The sequence below is a fragment of the Peromyscus californicus genome, unplaced genomic scaffold, assembly GCF_007827085.1.
Source record: "Peromyscus californicus insignis strain IS unplaced genomic scaffold, ASM782708v3 Scaffold_2__1_contigs__length_46816999, whole genome shotgun sequence".
Taxonomy (NCBI): Eukaryota; Metazoa; Chordata; class Mammalia; order Rodentia; family Cricetidae; genus Peromyscus; species Peromyscus californicus.
The window spans coordinates 24,334,624-24,349,115 of record NW_026294540.1 but is presented as its reverse complement, the minus strand read 5'-3'; the positions used below and the strand labels follow the sequence as shown (position 1 = coordinate 24,349,115).

General features: G+C 51.3%; 1 protein-coding gene across 1 annotated transcript in view; it reads right to left on the bottom strand.

The window, feature by feature from the left end:
- Positions 1 to 2,867: 2,867 nt before the first annotated feature.
- Castor2 (cytosolic arginine sensor for mTORC1 subunit 2) overlaps positions 2,868 to 14,492 on the bottom strand; it is a 42,136-nt gene continuing 30,511 nt past the window's right edge. The window contains exons 3-9 of the mRNA XM_052753907.1: positions 11,770 to 11,963; positions 11,433 to 11,565; positions 10,898 to 11,021; positions 10,040 to 10,150; positions 9,562 to 9,644; positions 9,001 to 9,095; positions 2,868 to 8,897 (exon numbers count right to left, since the gene is read on the bottom strand). Coding sequence (XP_052609867.1) covers positions 8,721 to 8,897; positions 9,001 to 9,095; positions 9,562 to 9,644; positions 10,040 to 10,150; positions 10,898 to 11,021; positions 11,433 to 11,565; positions 11,770 to 11,963 — 917 coding nt within the window. The 3' untranslated portion in view covers positions 2,868 to 8,720. The remainder of the gene's footprint in view (positions 8,898 to 9,000; positions 9,096 to 9,561; positions 9,645 to 10,039; positions 10,151 to 10,897; positions 11,022 to 11,432; positions 11,566 to 11,769; positions 11,964 to 14,492) is intronic.

The window sequence follows — 14,492 nt, the reverse complement described above, 5'->3', positions numbered from 1 at the left end:
AGTCACTAATTAGGATCTTCTGCGCTGCCTGCTGCACCCCACCCGCTTGCTACTTGTTCACTCTGCAGGTACTTGTGGGCCCCTTAAGTGCAGGCGTGGGGCGCACTGAGTCATGTGGGTAGAAGAATCCCTGCTCTGTGCAGCTTGTCCTTGGGGAGGGAAATGGACATCGTAAAAAATATACAGAGTATGGTAGCTGTGGAGGAGAGCAAAGGTTTACCCCAGGTACCTGACTGCAACAATTTAAAGGACTTAATTGGGCTCCCAGTCTTAGAGAGTTCCAGTTCAGCATGACAGGAAAGGCATGGCAGTGTCTGGGGGCTGGAGCTTGTGGTAGAGGCCTCTTACATCATGGCAGATCAGGAAGCAGCATCCAACAGGAGGTCGGAGCTGGACCTTAAGGACCATTCCCAGCGACCTACTTGTGTTGTCCGGGCCCCACATCTTTTAAAAGGTTCCACAGTCTTCCAGAACAGTGCCAGTTGCTGTGGAGCACACATTCAACCCATGAGCCCCCGGGGGACATTTCAGATGAAAACCCTAACATGGAGAAAACCTAACAAGGAAATGGGATGTGTTGAAAGGTTGCAGGTTAAAGGTGAAGGGTCAACAAGCAGGATGTCATGGGGACCAGTTGGCTGGTGTTGGAGGAAATGGCTGTTTGGGCAGTTACTACAGGGCCCCCTTACCCAGGCGGATGCTGCCCCTGATTCTCTTTAAGGGCCACTCAGGCTTACAATAGGAAAGTTTACTGTGAACTTGAAATAGAAGTTGAGGAGCTGGAGAGAATGCTCAGTTAAGAACAGTTACTGCTCTTCCAGAGGACCTGAGTTCAATTCCCACATCAGGCAGTTCACAAATGCCTGTAATTCTAGCTCCAGGGGATCTGACACCCTCTTTTGGCTTCCCAAAGCATCTGTATGCAGGTGTACATGCTCCCATCACCACATACCCGTGATTAAAAATGTTTTTAACTTAAAAAGCCGTTAGAAAAACAAAGGGGCCAGGACTGTAGCTCCGGTAGGGTCCTTGATTGTAGACAGCATTCACAAAGCCCAGGGTCTGATTCCCAGCGCCTCGTAAATGGGATGTGGCAGCACATTCCAGTAACTCCCGCGGTAGCAGACCTCAAGGCAAGAGGATCAGAAGCTCAAGGTCATCCTTGGCTACACATTGAGCTTGAGGCCCTGTCACAATGAACTAAAAAGCAAAACAAAGCACCCTGACCATAGTCACCTGTGTACAAAAGGGGGCATCCTTATCTTTGAATTTTCCTTAAAGCTGGTTGAACCTGTTGGGCAGCCTGGCCGTGCAGCAGCTGTACCCTTTGCTTCTTCTGCTCAGCTGCCATCCGTACTCGGGTGTCGGTCTTTGTCTCTTTGGTCCTTACCCTCCCTCCCCAGCACCTGACACCCAGAAACCCTGCTCAGCCATTATCTCGGTTGCTCATTCTGTTCCTGTGAGAGGTTTGCATATGACTTGTCATCTCCCTTTAGTGAGCATGTGAGTGACTCCCTGGACAAAGCGAGTCACCCGCCTCTTCCCAGGTGTCCTCTTGTTCTCGCTCTTAAAGATTTATTTACGTGTATATGTGTTTTACATGTGTGTATGTCTGTGCACCATCTGTGTGTAATGGCCATGGAAGCCAGAAGGTGGCATAGAATCTTTTGGAACCAGAGTCAAGAGAAAATTGTGAGCTAAGTGCTAGGAATCGAACCCATCTCATCTGCAAGAACAGCAAGGGCTCTTTAACCACGATGCCATCTTCCCAGCCCCCTCTTAAATTTTTTTTTAAAAATTCTTTTAAAAGATTTTTACATGTGTGAGTATTTGGTCTGCATGTACGCATATGCATCATGTGTGTGCAGCACTCACAGAGGCCAGAAGAGGGCATCAGAACTGGAGTTACAGATGGTTGTGGGCCACAGTGTGGGTGCTGGGGGCTGACTGGATTGAGAGTTGTCTAGATTTGCAAACACATCCCTGTCTGCTTCTATGACGACATGTCCAGAAACATTTAGATCAGGAAGGCTCTGACCTCATGAATGGATCAATGACTCGATGGAATCATCATCTGTTGGCATTATTGGGAGAAGGTGAAAGGTAAGAGGCGGTACTTCATTGACAGAAGAAGGTCACTCACTGAAGATGTGATAGCTTGCCCTGGCCTTTTCCCATGTTCCCATCTCTGCTTCTTGGATGCCACGCACAATCCCTTCTCTACAAGTTCTCTTTGTCATGGTGCTCCAACCTCCCTCAGGCCCATGGTCACGGACTGAACCCCCTGAAACTTTGAGCTAGGACACATCATTCTTCCTTTTAGCTTGTATTTATTTTATGCATATGGATGTTTTGCTACATGTATGTCTGTGTACCACATGGATACCTACAGAGGCCAGAAGAGGTTGTCAGATCCCCTGGGACTGGAGTTACAGATGGTTGTGAGCCACCATGTGGGTGCTGGGAATTGAACCCAGGTTCTCTGGAAGAGAGCACTCAGCAGCCAGTGCTCTTCAATGCTGAGGCACCTTTCCAGCCCCTTATTTTACTGGGACAAGGTTTCACTATGTAGCTCAGGCTAGCCTGGAACCCTACATCCTTCTGCCTGAGCCTGCTGAGTGCTAGGATACAGATAAGAATCATTTTAAGCCACTGTTTGGGGGCAACTTACTACACAGCATCAGGCAGCTGATACAAACCCCCTCACTCCCGGCAGCTTTTGAGACTCAAGGTGTTATAGCTGAGGGTTATCCTGTTGCCTTTAGCCTGTGACCTAAGTTCTCCAAACAATACGGAAAGGAGGGAAGAAATCAAGAGACGATCCTGGATAAATCAACAGGAAATCAGACAGCAATCAGCCAACATCATCTTTTTTTTTCCCCTTCATTTAATGAACACTTTACAAAGTACAAAATATACTGTCTTTTTCAGGGGGGAACATTAGGTACTTTTTTTCTCTCCATCGTACAGTACACAACTCTCAAGGGTTTTGTTTCTTTGACAAAACGAAAGCATGAAGGCCCTGGAGGTGGAGAGGGGAGAACTCCAGTCCTTCCCTCACCCAAGCTGCAGGACCGATGAAGTACCACGGTTGCTGGTGACCTGGGCATGACGTGCCAGGTGAGGGTCAGCTGGGGCTGTGGGCAGGGCACCCACACCTGCTCCCCTGCCTCAGGATAACGGAAATGATTTTGGCATACAAGAGGAGGGCTGGGAGAACTATTGTTAACGTTTTTTTCATCTCCCTGTCGTTTGGGGGTTGACCCTGCTCCAACTCAGGTAAACTGAGGCAGCAGAAAGAACCGTGCTAGGCTATGCCCGTGGAGACCTGGATTTTGCCCGTTGCTGGGGTCTTTAGCTTTGTGGACCCTTTTCCAGGATGAGTTCCTGGAAAGCAAAGGGCTCCTCTTGTCTCCAGCCCCTCTCCCTGCGAATACTGTCTTCAGAAATGAATCATTTGAAGAGTCCCATGGGTGGGCCTGGGCCAGCTCAGGCTGTCTACATGGACTCCCGGGGCCTCTGAGGGTAGTCTTTCCTGGGGATTCAGAGAATAGGAAAGGAGCCTATCCCATCAGAAGAACTCTACGTTCCACCCCAGAGCCAGGGCCTGGATCCCCCCTCATCTGGTTAACTCCGAGTGGCAGTGGGGTAGGCTGAAGGGCCAAACACTGCATGAAATAGCTCACAGCTCTGATAGGCTCTGCACATGTGTGCACACAGTCATGCCTAATACATGTATACACACATACATACACACACACACACACACACACACACACACACACACACACACACACACACAAATATAACCACACAGAACAGCATCCTGACACACAGGATGGGGCCACCTTGCACTTTTGACTCTCCCAGCTTCCCTCCTCTTCTATCATGTGCCACAAACCATCACCACCAAACTGATGCTCACAAGTGCCATGGCCTTGGGCCTCTACTGGTATCTTCGGCCCCCCCACCCGGGATCAATTAAACGTCTCCTTTTGCTGCTTCAAATTAGGAAATGGACATGAATAAGAAAGCAGAGATGTATGAAAAGGTTAGGTCTATTAAGTTAGCTCTACTCCTCCACAACAGCCCCACACCACAGAGCAAGGCTGACTGGCAGTCGGCCATCTTGGCCTCACTCCCCTCCTGGATGTCAAAATGGAGGTCTGCCACCCTTCCAGTCTATACTTGGACCCTCAGCACAATACTCATCACGTGGAAACTCAAAGCTATATCCCATCCCTGTTGGGGAGCCCCCCTATTCCTCATCCAGACTCCCCTGTGCACCAAGTGCTGACCGCACCTACAGTTCCCCAATTCTGCTCACAGAATAAACACGGGTGGGCGAGGGGTGTCCTGTGATGCCTAATAGTTATCTTGACAGGATCCAGAACCAACTAGAAGACCAACTTCTGCCTAAGTCTGTCTGGGAGAGTGGATTAATTGAGATGGAAAACCTACCCTGAAGGTGGGTGGCACCCTTCCAAGGGCTCTCGGACTGACTAGGAAGGAGAAAGTGAGCTGAGCACCAGCATCCATCTCTCTCTGCTTCCTGACTGTGGATGGCACGTGACCAGCCGCCTCATGCTCCTGCCGCCATGCCTTCTATCACTTAAGAGTCAAAGTAGACTCTCCCTCCCTTCCGCTCCCTCTCTCAGTTGCCTTAGCCAAGAAGAGCCTGTGTTGGCCCCATCCAACCCAGAGGCTCTGGCATGTGGTCCAGAGGTGGCTGGGGACTTTTAAAGACCAGCCTGGGAGATGTGGTAGGGAGAGGCTGGTAGCAGGTGATCCAGATCTTTGACGATCATGGACCAGACAAAGTGGGTGGGCTGGCTGTGCATAGGAGCTAGCTCCTTCCCACCTGCCTGAGTATCTTTTGGACTTCCACAGTTCCTTCCATCATACTACAGGGGGAAACACCTCCCCAGCCTAAGCAGGATGCTTCGGCAACACTGCCTGATGGGCAGCTGACTGAACCAGGTTCCCAGACCCCCGCCCATCACACTAGGAACCTGTTGCCTGCAGCTGGTGGGACAGGGTAAATGCTGATGCTCCAGAGGCTTGGGGAAGTGGGTTTTATGGGGTCGGGGCTGCATACCTCTATAGGGGTGTGTGTGTGTGTGTGGTCTTTAGAGACCCTGTGGAGGAAAGGAGTATATAGTTGGCAATGCTGCTGAGATCTGGGGGAAGAAATAGATTTCTTGGGAAGCAGGTGTGCTCCAGGGCGTGGGGCTGAGCCAAAGTTGGGGAGGGGGCTTTGTAAATGGGGACACTGGATGGTCTTATTAGTCTGTAGTGAACAGGTAGTCAAAGGTACAGGTGATATTTGACTTTTTTTTTTTTTCTTTAGAGACAGGGTCTCATGTAGCCCAGGCTGGCCTTAACTTGTGATCTGTCTGCTTCCATCTCCTGAGTGTCGGGCACTGAATCCAGAGCTTCATGCATGCTAGGCGAGCATTATCCTACTATCCACGGAGCCACACCCCAATGTGAACTTTCCTAATTAGAGTGTCTTTCAGGCAGATACCAACCCCTGGAGTCCATGACTTGTTAGCCCTGCCCAGGGGATCTGACTGTGTTTCCCAATACTCTACCTTAACAGCCCATTCTCCTAGCCTCCGTGTGGGCCAGGAGACTGTGCTGCTAGGCGCTGGGAGTGGCTGGGGGAGTACTTGCCTCAAATGCATGAGGCCCTGCCTACAATCCTCAGCCCTGCAGGGAAAATACAAACAAAATCCCCCAGAGAACCTTGACCGCTGACTGGCATGCCACGTGGGTCACCTCTAAGGCTGGGTCAGCAGGGGCTGGAGTGACCCCCACATTCATAAAACCAGGAGATGCCGAGAAGTGGGGAGACAGCACTAAAAACACAAGAGCAGAGGGCCTCAATGAGGACTGTCCCATCTCCCAGAGCTGTAGAGACTATATCATGCCCATGTTACCCACGGACCACAGAGAGAGACCCAGCTTTCTCACAAGGACCCCCTGTAGCTAAATAGTACGGTCTCTGGAAGGCTGGGCAGGCAGACCCAGGCCTCAGCTCCTCTCTAGATGCACAGTTGGAGGGAGGAATATGTGTGATGTTTTGGGTCCTGTGGAGTCTGCCCTATGGAGAAAGCAGGGAAGAGAACCTGAGATTCCTAAACTAGCAGGAATTAAGGGGGAAAAAAAAAATCAGCCAGGCGTGGTGGCTCACGCCTTTAATCCCAGTACTCAAGAGGCAGAGGCAGGCAGATTTCTATAAATTCAAGGCCAGCCTGGTCTACATAAGGAGTTCCAGGACAGCCTGAGCTGTATAAAGAGACCCAGTCTCAAGAACACAACTAACACAACAAAAAAATCAGGTAAGATGCCAGGCCTCCAGCTTTCCACAGAGAAGGGACTCTGGGAAGGAGGTTAGGACACAGTGGGTTTACCAGACAATGTTTTTTGGAGTAACCCTGAGGGAGGGAGCCACTGTTAAAATGTAAAACAAATCCCAATCCCCCTTCTGGATCAATGTCCCCTCCAAATAAAGTAACAGCATCCAGAGCACTAGGTTGTGGGAATGGGGGTGCAGTAGCTATAAAGCAGACCACGCTGGCCCTCTAAACCTGTCCCAGATGCAGTAGGCTGGTGGTTTTGTCTCCCCTCCAGGCTGGCCTCAAGGACCCCAGGGCTTTTCTAATCATTGTATTGCCTACATATTCAAATTAAAAAATATCACGGTGGCTCAAAATGTCCCCCGTGTGTGCGCACATGAGGTGGGGCCCTTGCCTGTGTCCTGCGCACACAGAATATATTAACATATATATTGCTCAAGTATATATGCTATTTACAGAATATATCTCTATTAACATAAAACACGTATTTATAGGTGTGTACAATACACAGTTTCATCCTAGTCAAGTCTAGGGGGCCACACAACTCTGGGGCAGGGGGCAGGGGGGCCATCACACTTACACAATGGGAAGGGATAGCTGGAAGGCAGGACAGAAGGGGTTACAGAGAGGTGCATCCTGGACAATCAAGGCCTTCCAGGGTGAGAAGAAGGGGACTCAGGGCCCTCACTATGGCCCTGCCTACTTGGCCATTTCCCTTTTGGGACCAGAAAACAATGGATAAGATTTGGTTGTTTTGTGCAAAAGGAATTCAAAAACAAAACAAAACAACAACAACAACAAAAACCAAACCCCACCAGAGGTAATTTTGATTAGCATGCTGGACTGAGCTTCTACAGGGTTCTAGAATACATCCTCCATCTGGGTATGCTCCTGTGGCCCAGGGAAAGGGAGGAACACAGTTCGTACAGAGACCTTTGCAGGAGTAAATAAACATTCCCTCCTCTGACCTTGCTGGAGACAGCGTAATACAGGCCCGAGGAAACACCCCCAAAGCCTAAGTCTGGTGGATCCAGCTCATGATACCACCCCTCAGGCACTCTTACCACCTGATATGCTGGGATGCCCCACAGGGGGTGCTATGGGGGCCCTGGTGTCTTGTGCCAGAGCTCCGCTCCCAATAACCTTCCTCAGAAGACAAGGCCAAGATTCTTAGGATACATCTTTGCATTTGTGTCTGTCCCCAGAGACACACGGTGCTGCTAAGTGCCACTGAACTCTGGGCGCCCTAATAAGACTCAAACAGGCCCCATCTCCTCCAAACAAGACTATTCCTTCCCCAGCCACCTGTAGGCAAAAAAAACTGAATAAAAAAAACTGCAAATGTGATTTTTTCCCCCCCTCTCTCTACAAATGCTCAAGATAGCTGCCTTCCAGGTGTCACCAACGGCCACAGACTGCTGGGCGTATTTTGGGCAGGTATGTGAACTGGGGGCTTGAGGCCTCTTTGTCCCCTAAAAGTGGGGTAGAGAGGATGAAGGGGGAAACTCTAGGCTGGTCTTAGTGACAGCTGGGGAGGTGGACATGGCCCAAGGCACTCTAGGCCTGGGCTGGTGGGGATGTCCATTGCTGGAGAGGAAACTGAGTCTTTGCTTGCCCATGTTGGGTCCAGGGAGAGCGAACAGAGGACGGATAGAAGCTGGTGCTCTAGGCTGGTGGGAAAGGAGGTGTCCTGGGATCCCTTGCTCCTCCAGGGACCAGGGCTCTTGGTTGGGAGGTTCGGCCCAGGACCCCTCTTGGCAGTCGTCATGGGAATCGACACAGGCCCTGTGTGGTCAGCAGGTGGGGGTTCCAGGGTCTTGGGTTGGTTTCCCCCAGCTTGGTCGGTAGGGGGCCCACGGCTACTGTCTGAGGCTCACTGGCCATTATGACCTGAGGGTGGCCTGCTGGCCTCCATCCTGAGGGAACCAGGCCCTGTTCCTCTGATAATTAGTACCATTCACCCTGGGGCGGCGGGCTCCTCACGGAGGCTTCTCCCAGCTCTGCACACCCCAATCTTGCTCCACCAACCTCCTAAGATGTCCCTAGGTGCATCAGGACCCCAATGTCTTGTGGGAGGGCGCCAACTTCCTTTGGTGTTTGCTGTGGGCTGTAGGTGAGGCCCAGGGCTGTTCCCAAGCCCCCTGGGCCTCAGAGACCACTTTCTGGGGTGGAATTTGGGGGAGGAAGATGGGCACGTCCCCACTGGGGGGAAACTGAGTCATTATTGAAAAGGTTGGGGACGCTGGAAGGCTGGAGGTGGATGTGGGGATGGCCTTGGCTTGGACTCAGGCCTGGAGGGAGTCAGGAATCAGGGGAGTGTCCCAGAGGCCCCGTCCTTAGGGTCCTGGGGCCGATCTTTCAGTCCATAGGGAAATACTGCAAGAATAACCTTCGTTGGGGAAAAGGCCCAGGTAGGCTGTGGCGGAGAGGAGCCCCGGAGATGAGCCTCGCCTCTTCTAATGCCTCTTCTAATGCTTCCCTCCTTGACTGACCTCTCAGGGCGTGGATAACACCACTGATATTCTCCTCTGGAACCTACAGGGCAGGAAGCAAAAGAAAGGAAAAAAAAAAATGTGTGTTAGCCCAGGAACCTGTTCCCTACCTGCGTAGTCCATGCCTGTTCCCAGGGGCTACTCACCAATGCATGGTCGAACTTGAAAGTACTGATGTAATATGCCGGGATGTCTGCAGCTGCCAAGGGCTCAGAGATCTGGGCTACAATTCCACACTCATCTAGGGAGACACAGGTGCTTAGAGCCCAGGCAAGTGCTCTACCACTGAGCCACACCCCAGCCCCTCACTGGGGGATTCTAGGCAGGTGCTCTACCACTGAGCCACACCCCAGACCCTCACTGGGGGATTCTAGGCAGGTGCTCTACCACTGAGCCACACCCCAGCCCCTCACTGGGGGATTCGAGGCAAGCACTCTACTGCTAAAGTCTCACCCCCAGCCCCAGTGTCTTAATTTTTCAACCGAGGGGTAAATAAGAGCCCTCTGGTAAAGTCCTCTCATTGGTTTCCTGAGGCCTTCATATACTTCTCACACCACGGACAAGGGATCTGTCAGAATGGGGGCTTCCGCCTCTGTTAGCCTCAGTCTCCCTGTTGAGATCATCACGTCGCGCGTGGAGCTGCCCGGGTACCCCGGGAATGCGGGCACACAGGTGTCCCCCGCCCCCCACCCCCCGTCCCGGCTCACCGAATCCCAGGGGTTGGCCTCCTATCCGCACCATCTTCCAGAGCTCTCCGGATGCACTCGTGAAGAGCAAATGGCTCGGGAACCTTCAGAGGAAATCAAAGGAGTCAGAGGCTGGCGCTAACGGCTGCTCCCCCAGCTCTGGGGGACCTTCTCTGCTTTATGCGGGGGGGGGGGGGCACTGTAGGGCCAGAGTGACAGAGTGGCTGTCCCTCAGATGGGACAGAGCACAGGATCGGATCCAAGGACATGTCAGTCCCACTGGGGCCAGCGAGGGAAGGCAACGCGGGGGTCAGACCCTGGGGACAGCCGGCACTGGGACCACGGTTCGAATCTCTACATTGGCACCATCATGCTGTGGACCCTGGATGACCCCTGCACCTATAGGAACGAACATCTCTGCTGAAGGGAGCCTCAGACTAGGAAGAAAACACATGCTCCCACCCAGGCCCCCTTAGTATCCACACAGGGCCCTGCCCACCTCTGCTGGGTCTGGACATCCATCACCAGTGAGATGTAGCCCTCAATGAGCGAGAAGGAGAAGAAGCGGATGTGGCCACAATCGTCACTGGCAGCCATGGGGTCCTTCACTCTGGGGGATCAAGAGGGAGCTGTGAGGGTGGGGGGGGGGCTTCTGCCACAGCCTCCATGCTATCTGTCACCCACCGGTCTGGCAGGAAAGGGTTGTCTTGCCTTCACCAAAAAGCTCATGACTCAGGAAGTCACAGACCCTGAATGTTACATTACTGACCTGCCAGGTAAGACGTGACCTCCGGTGCCATAGTGGCATGGTGGTTATCAGGATAACCAACCACTCTCTGCTTGAATCTAGGACCTGCTGCCCAGGAGGAAATTCATGTGTACAAGTTGACACGTAAAATTCATGATTACACGACCATGTTTACATGTACCGTAAGCCTGGTCAAAAGCCTATGGCTTTGGAGGTCACACACAGGCCTCAGGGGGGAAAAAAAAACCTATTGTTATTTTGCCTTCTAGATGGTTATATTCAGACTTGTGGATTAGTGCTGCTCTTGACCAGAGCCAGAGAAACATTCTTTCTCCAGGAGGTGGTAGTTAATGGACAGACTTACCTGGTCAAAGTGCTGAGTGACTGTGGAGTGCTCAGCTCTAAATGGGACCTCAACCCTACCACCATCATGAAAGGGAGGGTGGGAAGACCTTAAGGACTAGATGATAGGCACACGCATGTCTCCCCCGTCAGTCTCGGGTTCTTGGGTAGACCAGTGCCTCTCTCCTCAGACTGGGCTCTGTCCTGGCTGGTTTGGGGTCAACTTGAAGGAAGTTGAGGAAATGCCTCCATGCTCCCAGCACCTACCCATTGGAATAGAACATCACATCCATGAGAAGTGTGGCGACGGCGGGCAGTGTGTCAGGGTCCAGGCTGGTGACACAAAACCTGTTGCTTGGGCTGGATAAGGGGTGAATGACCGGCCTCTGGACTGAAAGAGCATAGGACACAAGTATTAAGGCCAGAGTGGTGCTTCTGTGCACAGGAGTTGGGCCAAGCCTCAGACTTTGTTCAACGCGGCCCATGTGGCTTTCTCACTCCCAGCACACACACTGCACTCATTCTTAAGTGTCCCTTCGGGACCCTGAGCCTTTATCTAAGCTGCTCTGGCTGCTGAGAGAGTCCTTCCCAGCAGCCACCATCTGGCTTAGCTCCCAATCCTCCCAGCTTCTACTCCATGGTCCCTACTACAGGGAGCCACCCTGATACCATGAGCTGGGCTGAGACGGGAGCCATCTCTGGCTGGTCCTTGCAGGCTGCTCCACACGGAATCCAGGGAACACCAGGCGGACTCTGAGAGCCAGGTTTTCGGCTGGGGGCACTCCCCTCCATCCCAACTCACCCATCTTGGGCTTCACAAAGCCATTGGTGATACTGAGATTCTCGGCCGCTACCGTTTCTCCATTGACAACCCGAAGGATGGTGAACTCCGAGGACAAGGTGTGAGTGACAAAGGGCAGGTCACGCTCACGCACCTGAAGATGGGAAGCAAGAGTCCCTGAGTCCCAGCTCATCCTAATTCCTGCGGTAGTGCACAGGGCTGAGGTGAGGAGCAGTGTTGGGACAGAATAACGAGCATGCTAGAAGCAGTATGTGTGTGTGTTACACGGAGAAGGCAGGGGGTGTGCACAGTCAGTCTTTGACCAGATGGGAGTGTGCGCACCATAGCGTTGACTCACCAGGATGAAGTCAGTCTGATAGGTGGACAACATAAACACGGAGATGTTCTGGTCAGCCAGGGGGGCGATGACAGACTTGGCGATCTTTGTCACACCGATGGGCTGGGAGCTGGAGAAACTGCCACCACCAGACACCACGTTCAGGGCCAGCCAGGTGGCATCAGCCACGCTCAGGTGCTCAGAGGAGGGCAGCTCTGCAGGGGGGTGGGGCACAGATGATGATGTTGGCGAATGCCTGGGGCCTGGGTGTTGCCAGGCCTGGCTGGAGACGTAGGCAGAGGTGTGTGGATTGGCTGAGGCCCTAGAGACTTGTCTTGCCTGTCTCTAGGGTCTCAGTTTCCTCATTTAAAAAATATTTTTTTATTTATTTATGCGCATGTGCATGTCCTGGGTGGGTATGTGCACATAAGTGCAATTGCTGAGGAGGCCAGAAGAGGGCGCTTGATGCCTCTGGAGCTGGAGACCAAACTCAAGTCCTCTCTGCAAGAGTAGCAAATGCTTTTAACTACTGAGTCATATCTCCAGCCCACAGTGTCCTCATTTAATCAACAGAAGGGCTCAAAGGTCTCTTCTAGGGAAGGCTAGGCAGATGACATTCTTGATGGCTTATGATGCTGGATAACTCAATGGGGCCTGAAGCACTTTGCCAAGTTGTTTTATCTGTGTCCACCCTCAGTTTCCTCCACTTTAAAGAAGAGTTGGCAATGCCTTCATAAACTCCTAATTGTGTATATATATAATATATATGTAATATTATATTATATATATACACACACTTTATTTTATGTGCATGTTGTCTCCATGTTTGTCTGTATATCACATGTGTGCCTGATGCCCGTGGAGGCCAGAAGAGGGCGTCAGATTCACTGGAGCTGGAGGTTAGAGATATAAACTGTGTTGGGAATCAATACCTGGTCCTCTTAACTACTGAGCCAACGCTCCAGCCCCGAATTTCTATTTCAATTAAAGTAGAAATCCCCGGAAGAGGGGATCTCATAGGGTGGGAGTTAGTTACAGATGGGTGTGAGCCGCCATGTTGGTGCTGGGAATGGAACCCAGGTCTTCTGGAAGAGCAGCCAGGGCTCTTAACCTGTGAGCCATCTCTCCAGTGTAGCTGTTTTTTAAACAGAAACATTCCCTTCTGGAGGAAGGCTCTGGAAAATCCAGAAAGTCAACAACAAAACTCTTGAGGCTCTGGGCATAGTGTTACCGACTTTTAATCCCAGCCTTCAGGAGGAGGCAGAGGCAGGCAGATCTCTGTGAGTTCAAGGCCAGCCTGGTCTACAGAGTGAGTTCCAGGACAGCCAAGACAACACAATGAGACTATCTCTCACCAAAACAAAACAAATTAAAAACTACCCAAATCCTAAATCTCATAGGGCTCAGGAAGACCCTGAAATGTACAAGACTCAGAAAGCCCCTGAAATAGTTGCTGGGGAACAGAGACTCTGGTGGAGCTGCCTTCAAGTTGTACAGGGAGCTCCAGGGAATCAGTTTTCATGAGTCACCACCCATGCTGGTGAGGGCTTTTGGTGATGTGGCTGCCTTTGACTCATCCATGTTCCTGTAGGTAACCCCAACGGACTTACTGGCTCAATAAGCTAGACTTAGGTGAAATCCTTTCTTGGGTCTGCTGTGGGTGGCCTATCTAGGGTGAAGAGATTTCTGTTCCTATCACCCCAGGAAACATCATACAACACCACGTACACAGTATTTCCGTGGATAGGAGCCCAGAGACTCAACTATAGGATTCTTCATAAAATGCCAGGCTCCTGCTGAGGCCACCCGAACTCCATTCCTGGCACAGAATGGAACAGAGATACGCCAAGTGGAACTGGGATGCTATGCACACTACAAGGACCCTGCAGAGGAAGCATGCCTGTCCCTCCACACGAATGCTTAAAAGGAACCAGCAATTTGCCCAATTATCTCTAGACCGGGAGCAACCAGGCCAAGATTCACAGACAAAGTCGAGTGGAGTGGACACCTGTAAACTGAACACCTGTAACCCCAGCTTCTTGGGAGGCTGAAGCAGCAGCAGCTTGAATTCCAGGCTAGCCTGGGCTACATAATGAGCTTGAATTAAAAAAAACCAAACAGACAAAAGAAGGGCTGGAGACATAAGAGTGCCTGGCAGAGTGCCTCTCTAGCATCCAGAAAGCCCCGGGTTCCAGCCCCAGCACTGCATAAAATCAGAAGTGCTGGTGCCTGCCTGTGGTCTAGCACTTGGAAAGTGGAGGCAGGAGGATCAGGAGTTCAAGGTCATCCTTGATGCTACCTACCAGTCTGAGATATATCGGATGGTGCCTCAAAAAAAAAAAAAAAAAAAAAAAGATAAATAAAATAAAACAAACCAAGCAATCAAATAAACAAAAAAGAAGATTCAAACTTAATGGACTTAAAAAAAATCAGGTCAGCTGGGCTGTGGTGGTACATGCTTTTAATCCCAGCACTCGGGAGGAAGAGGCAGGTGGATCTCTGTGAGTTCAAGGCCAGCCTGGTCTATAGAGTAAGATCCAGGACAGCCAGGGCTACACACGGGGAAACCCTGTCTCAAAAAGCCAAAACAAACAAACAAATAAAAAATAAAAATAATAAAAAAAAAAATAAATCCAGGCCCTGTCTTAAGGACCAACAGGAAGAAGCAGCAATGTGTCCCCAAAGAGATGGGGCTGGGAGCAGTGAATAAGAGGGGGAGGGGCCGGGCCAGCTTTCAGAAAAGA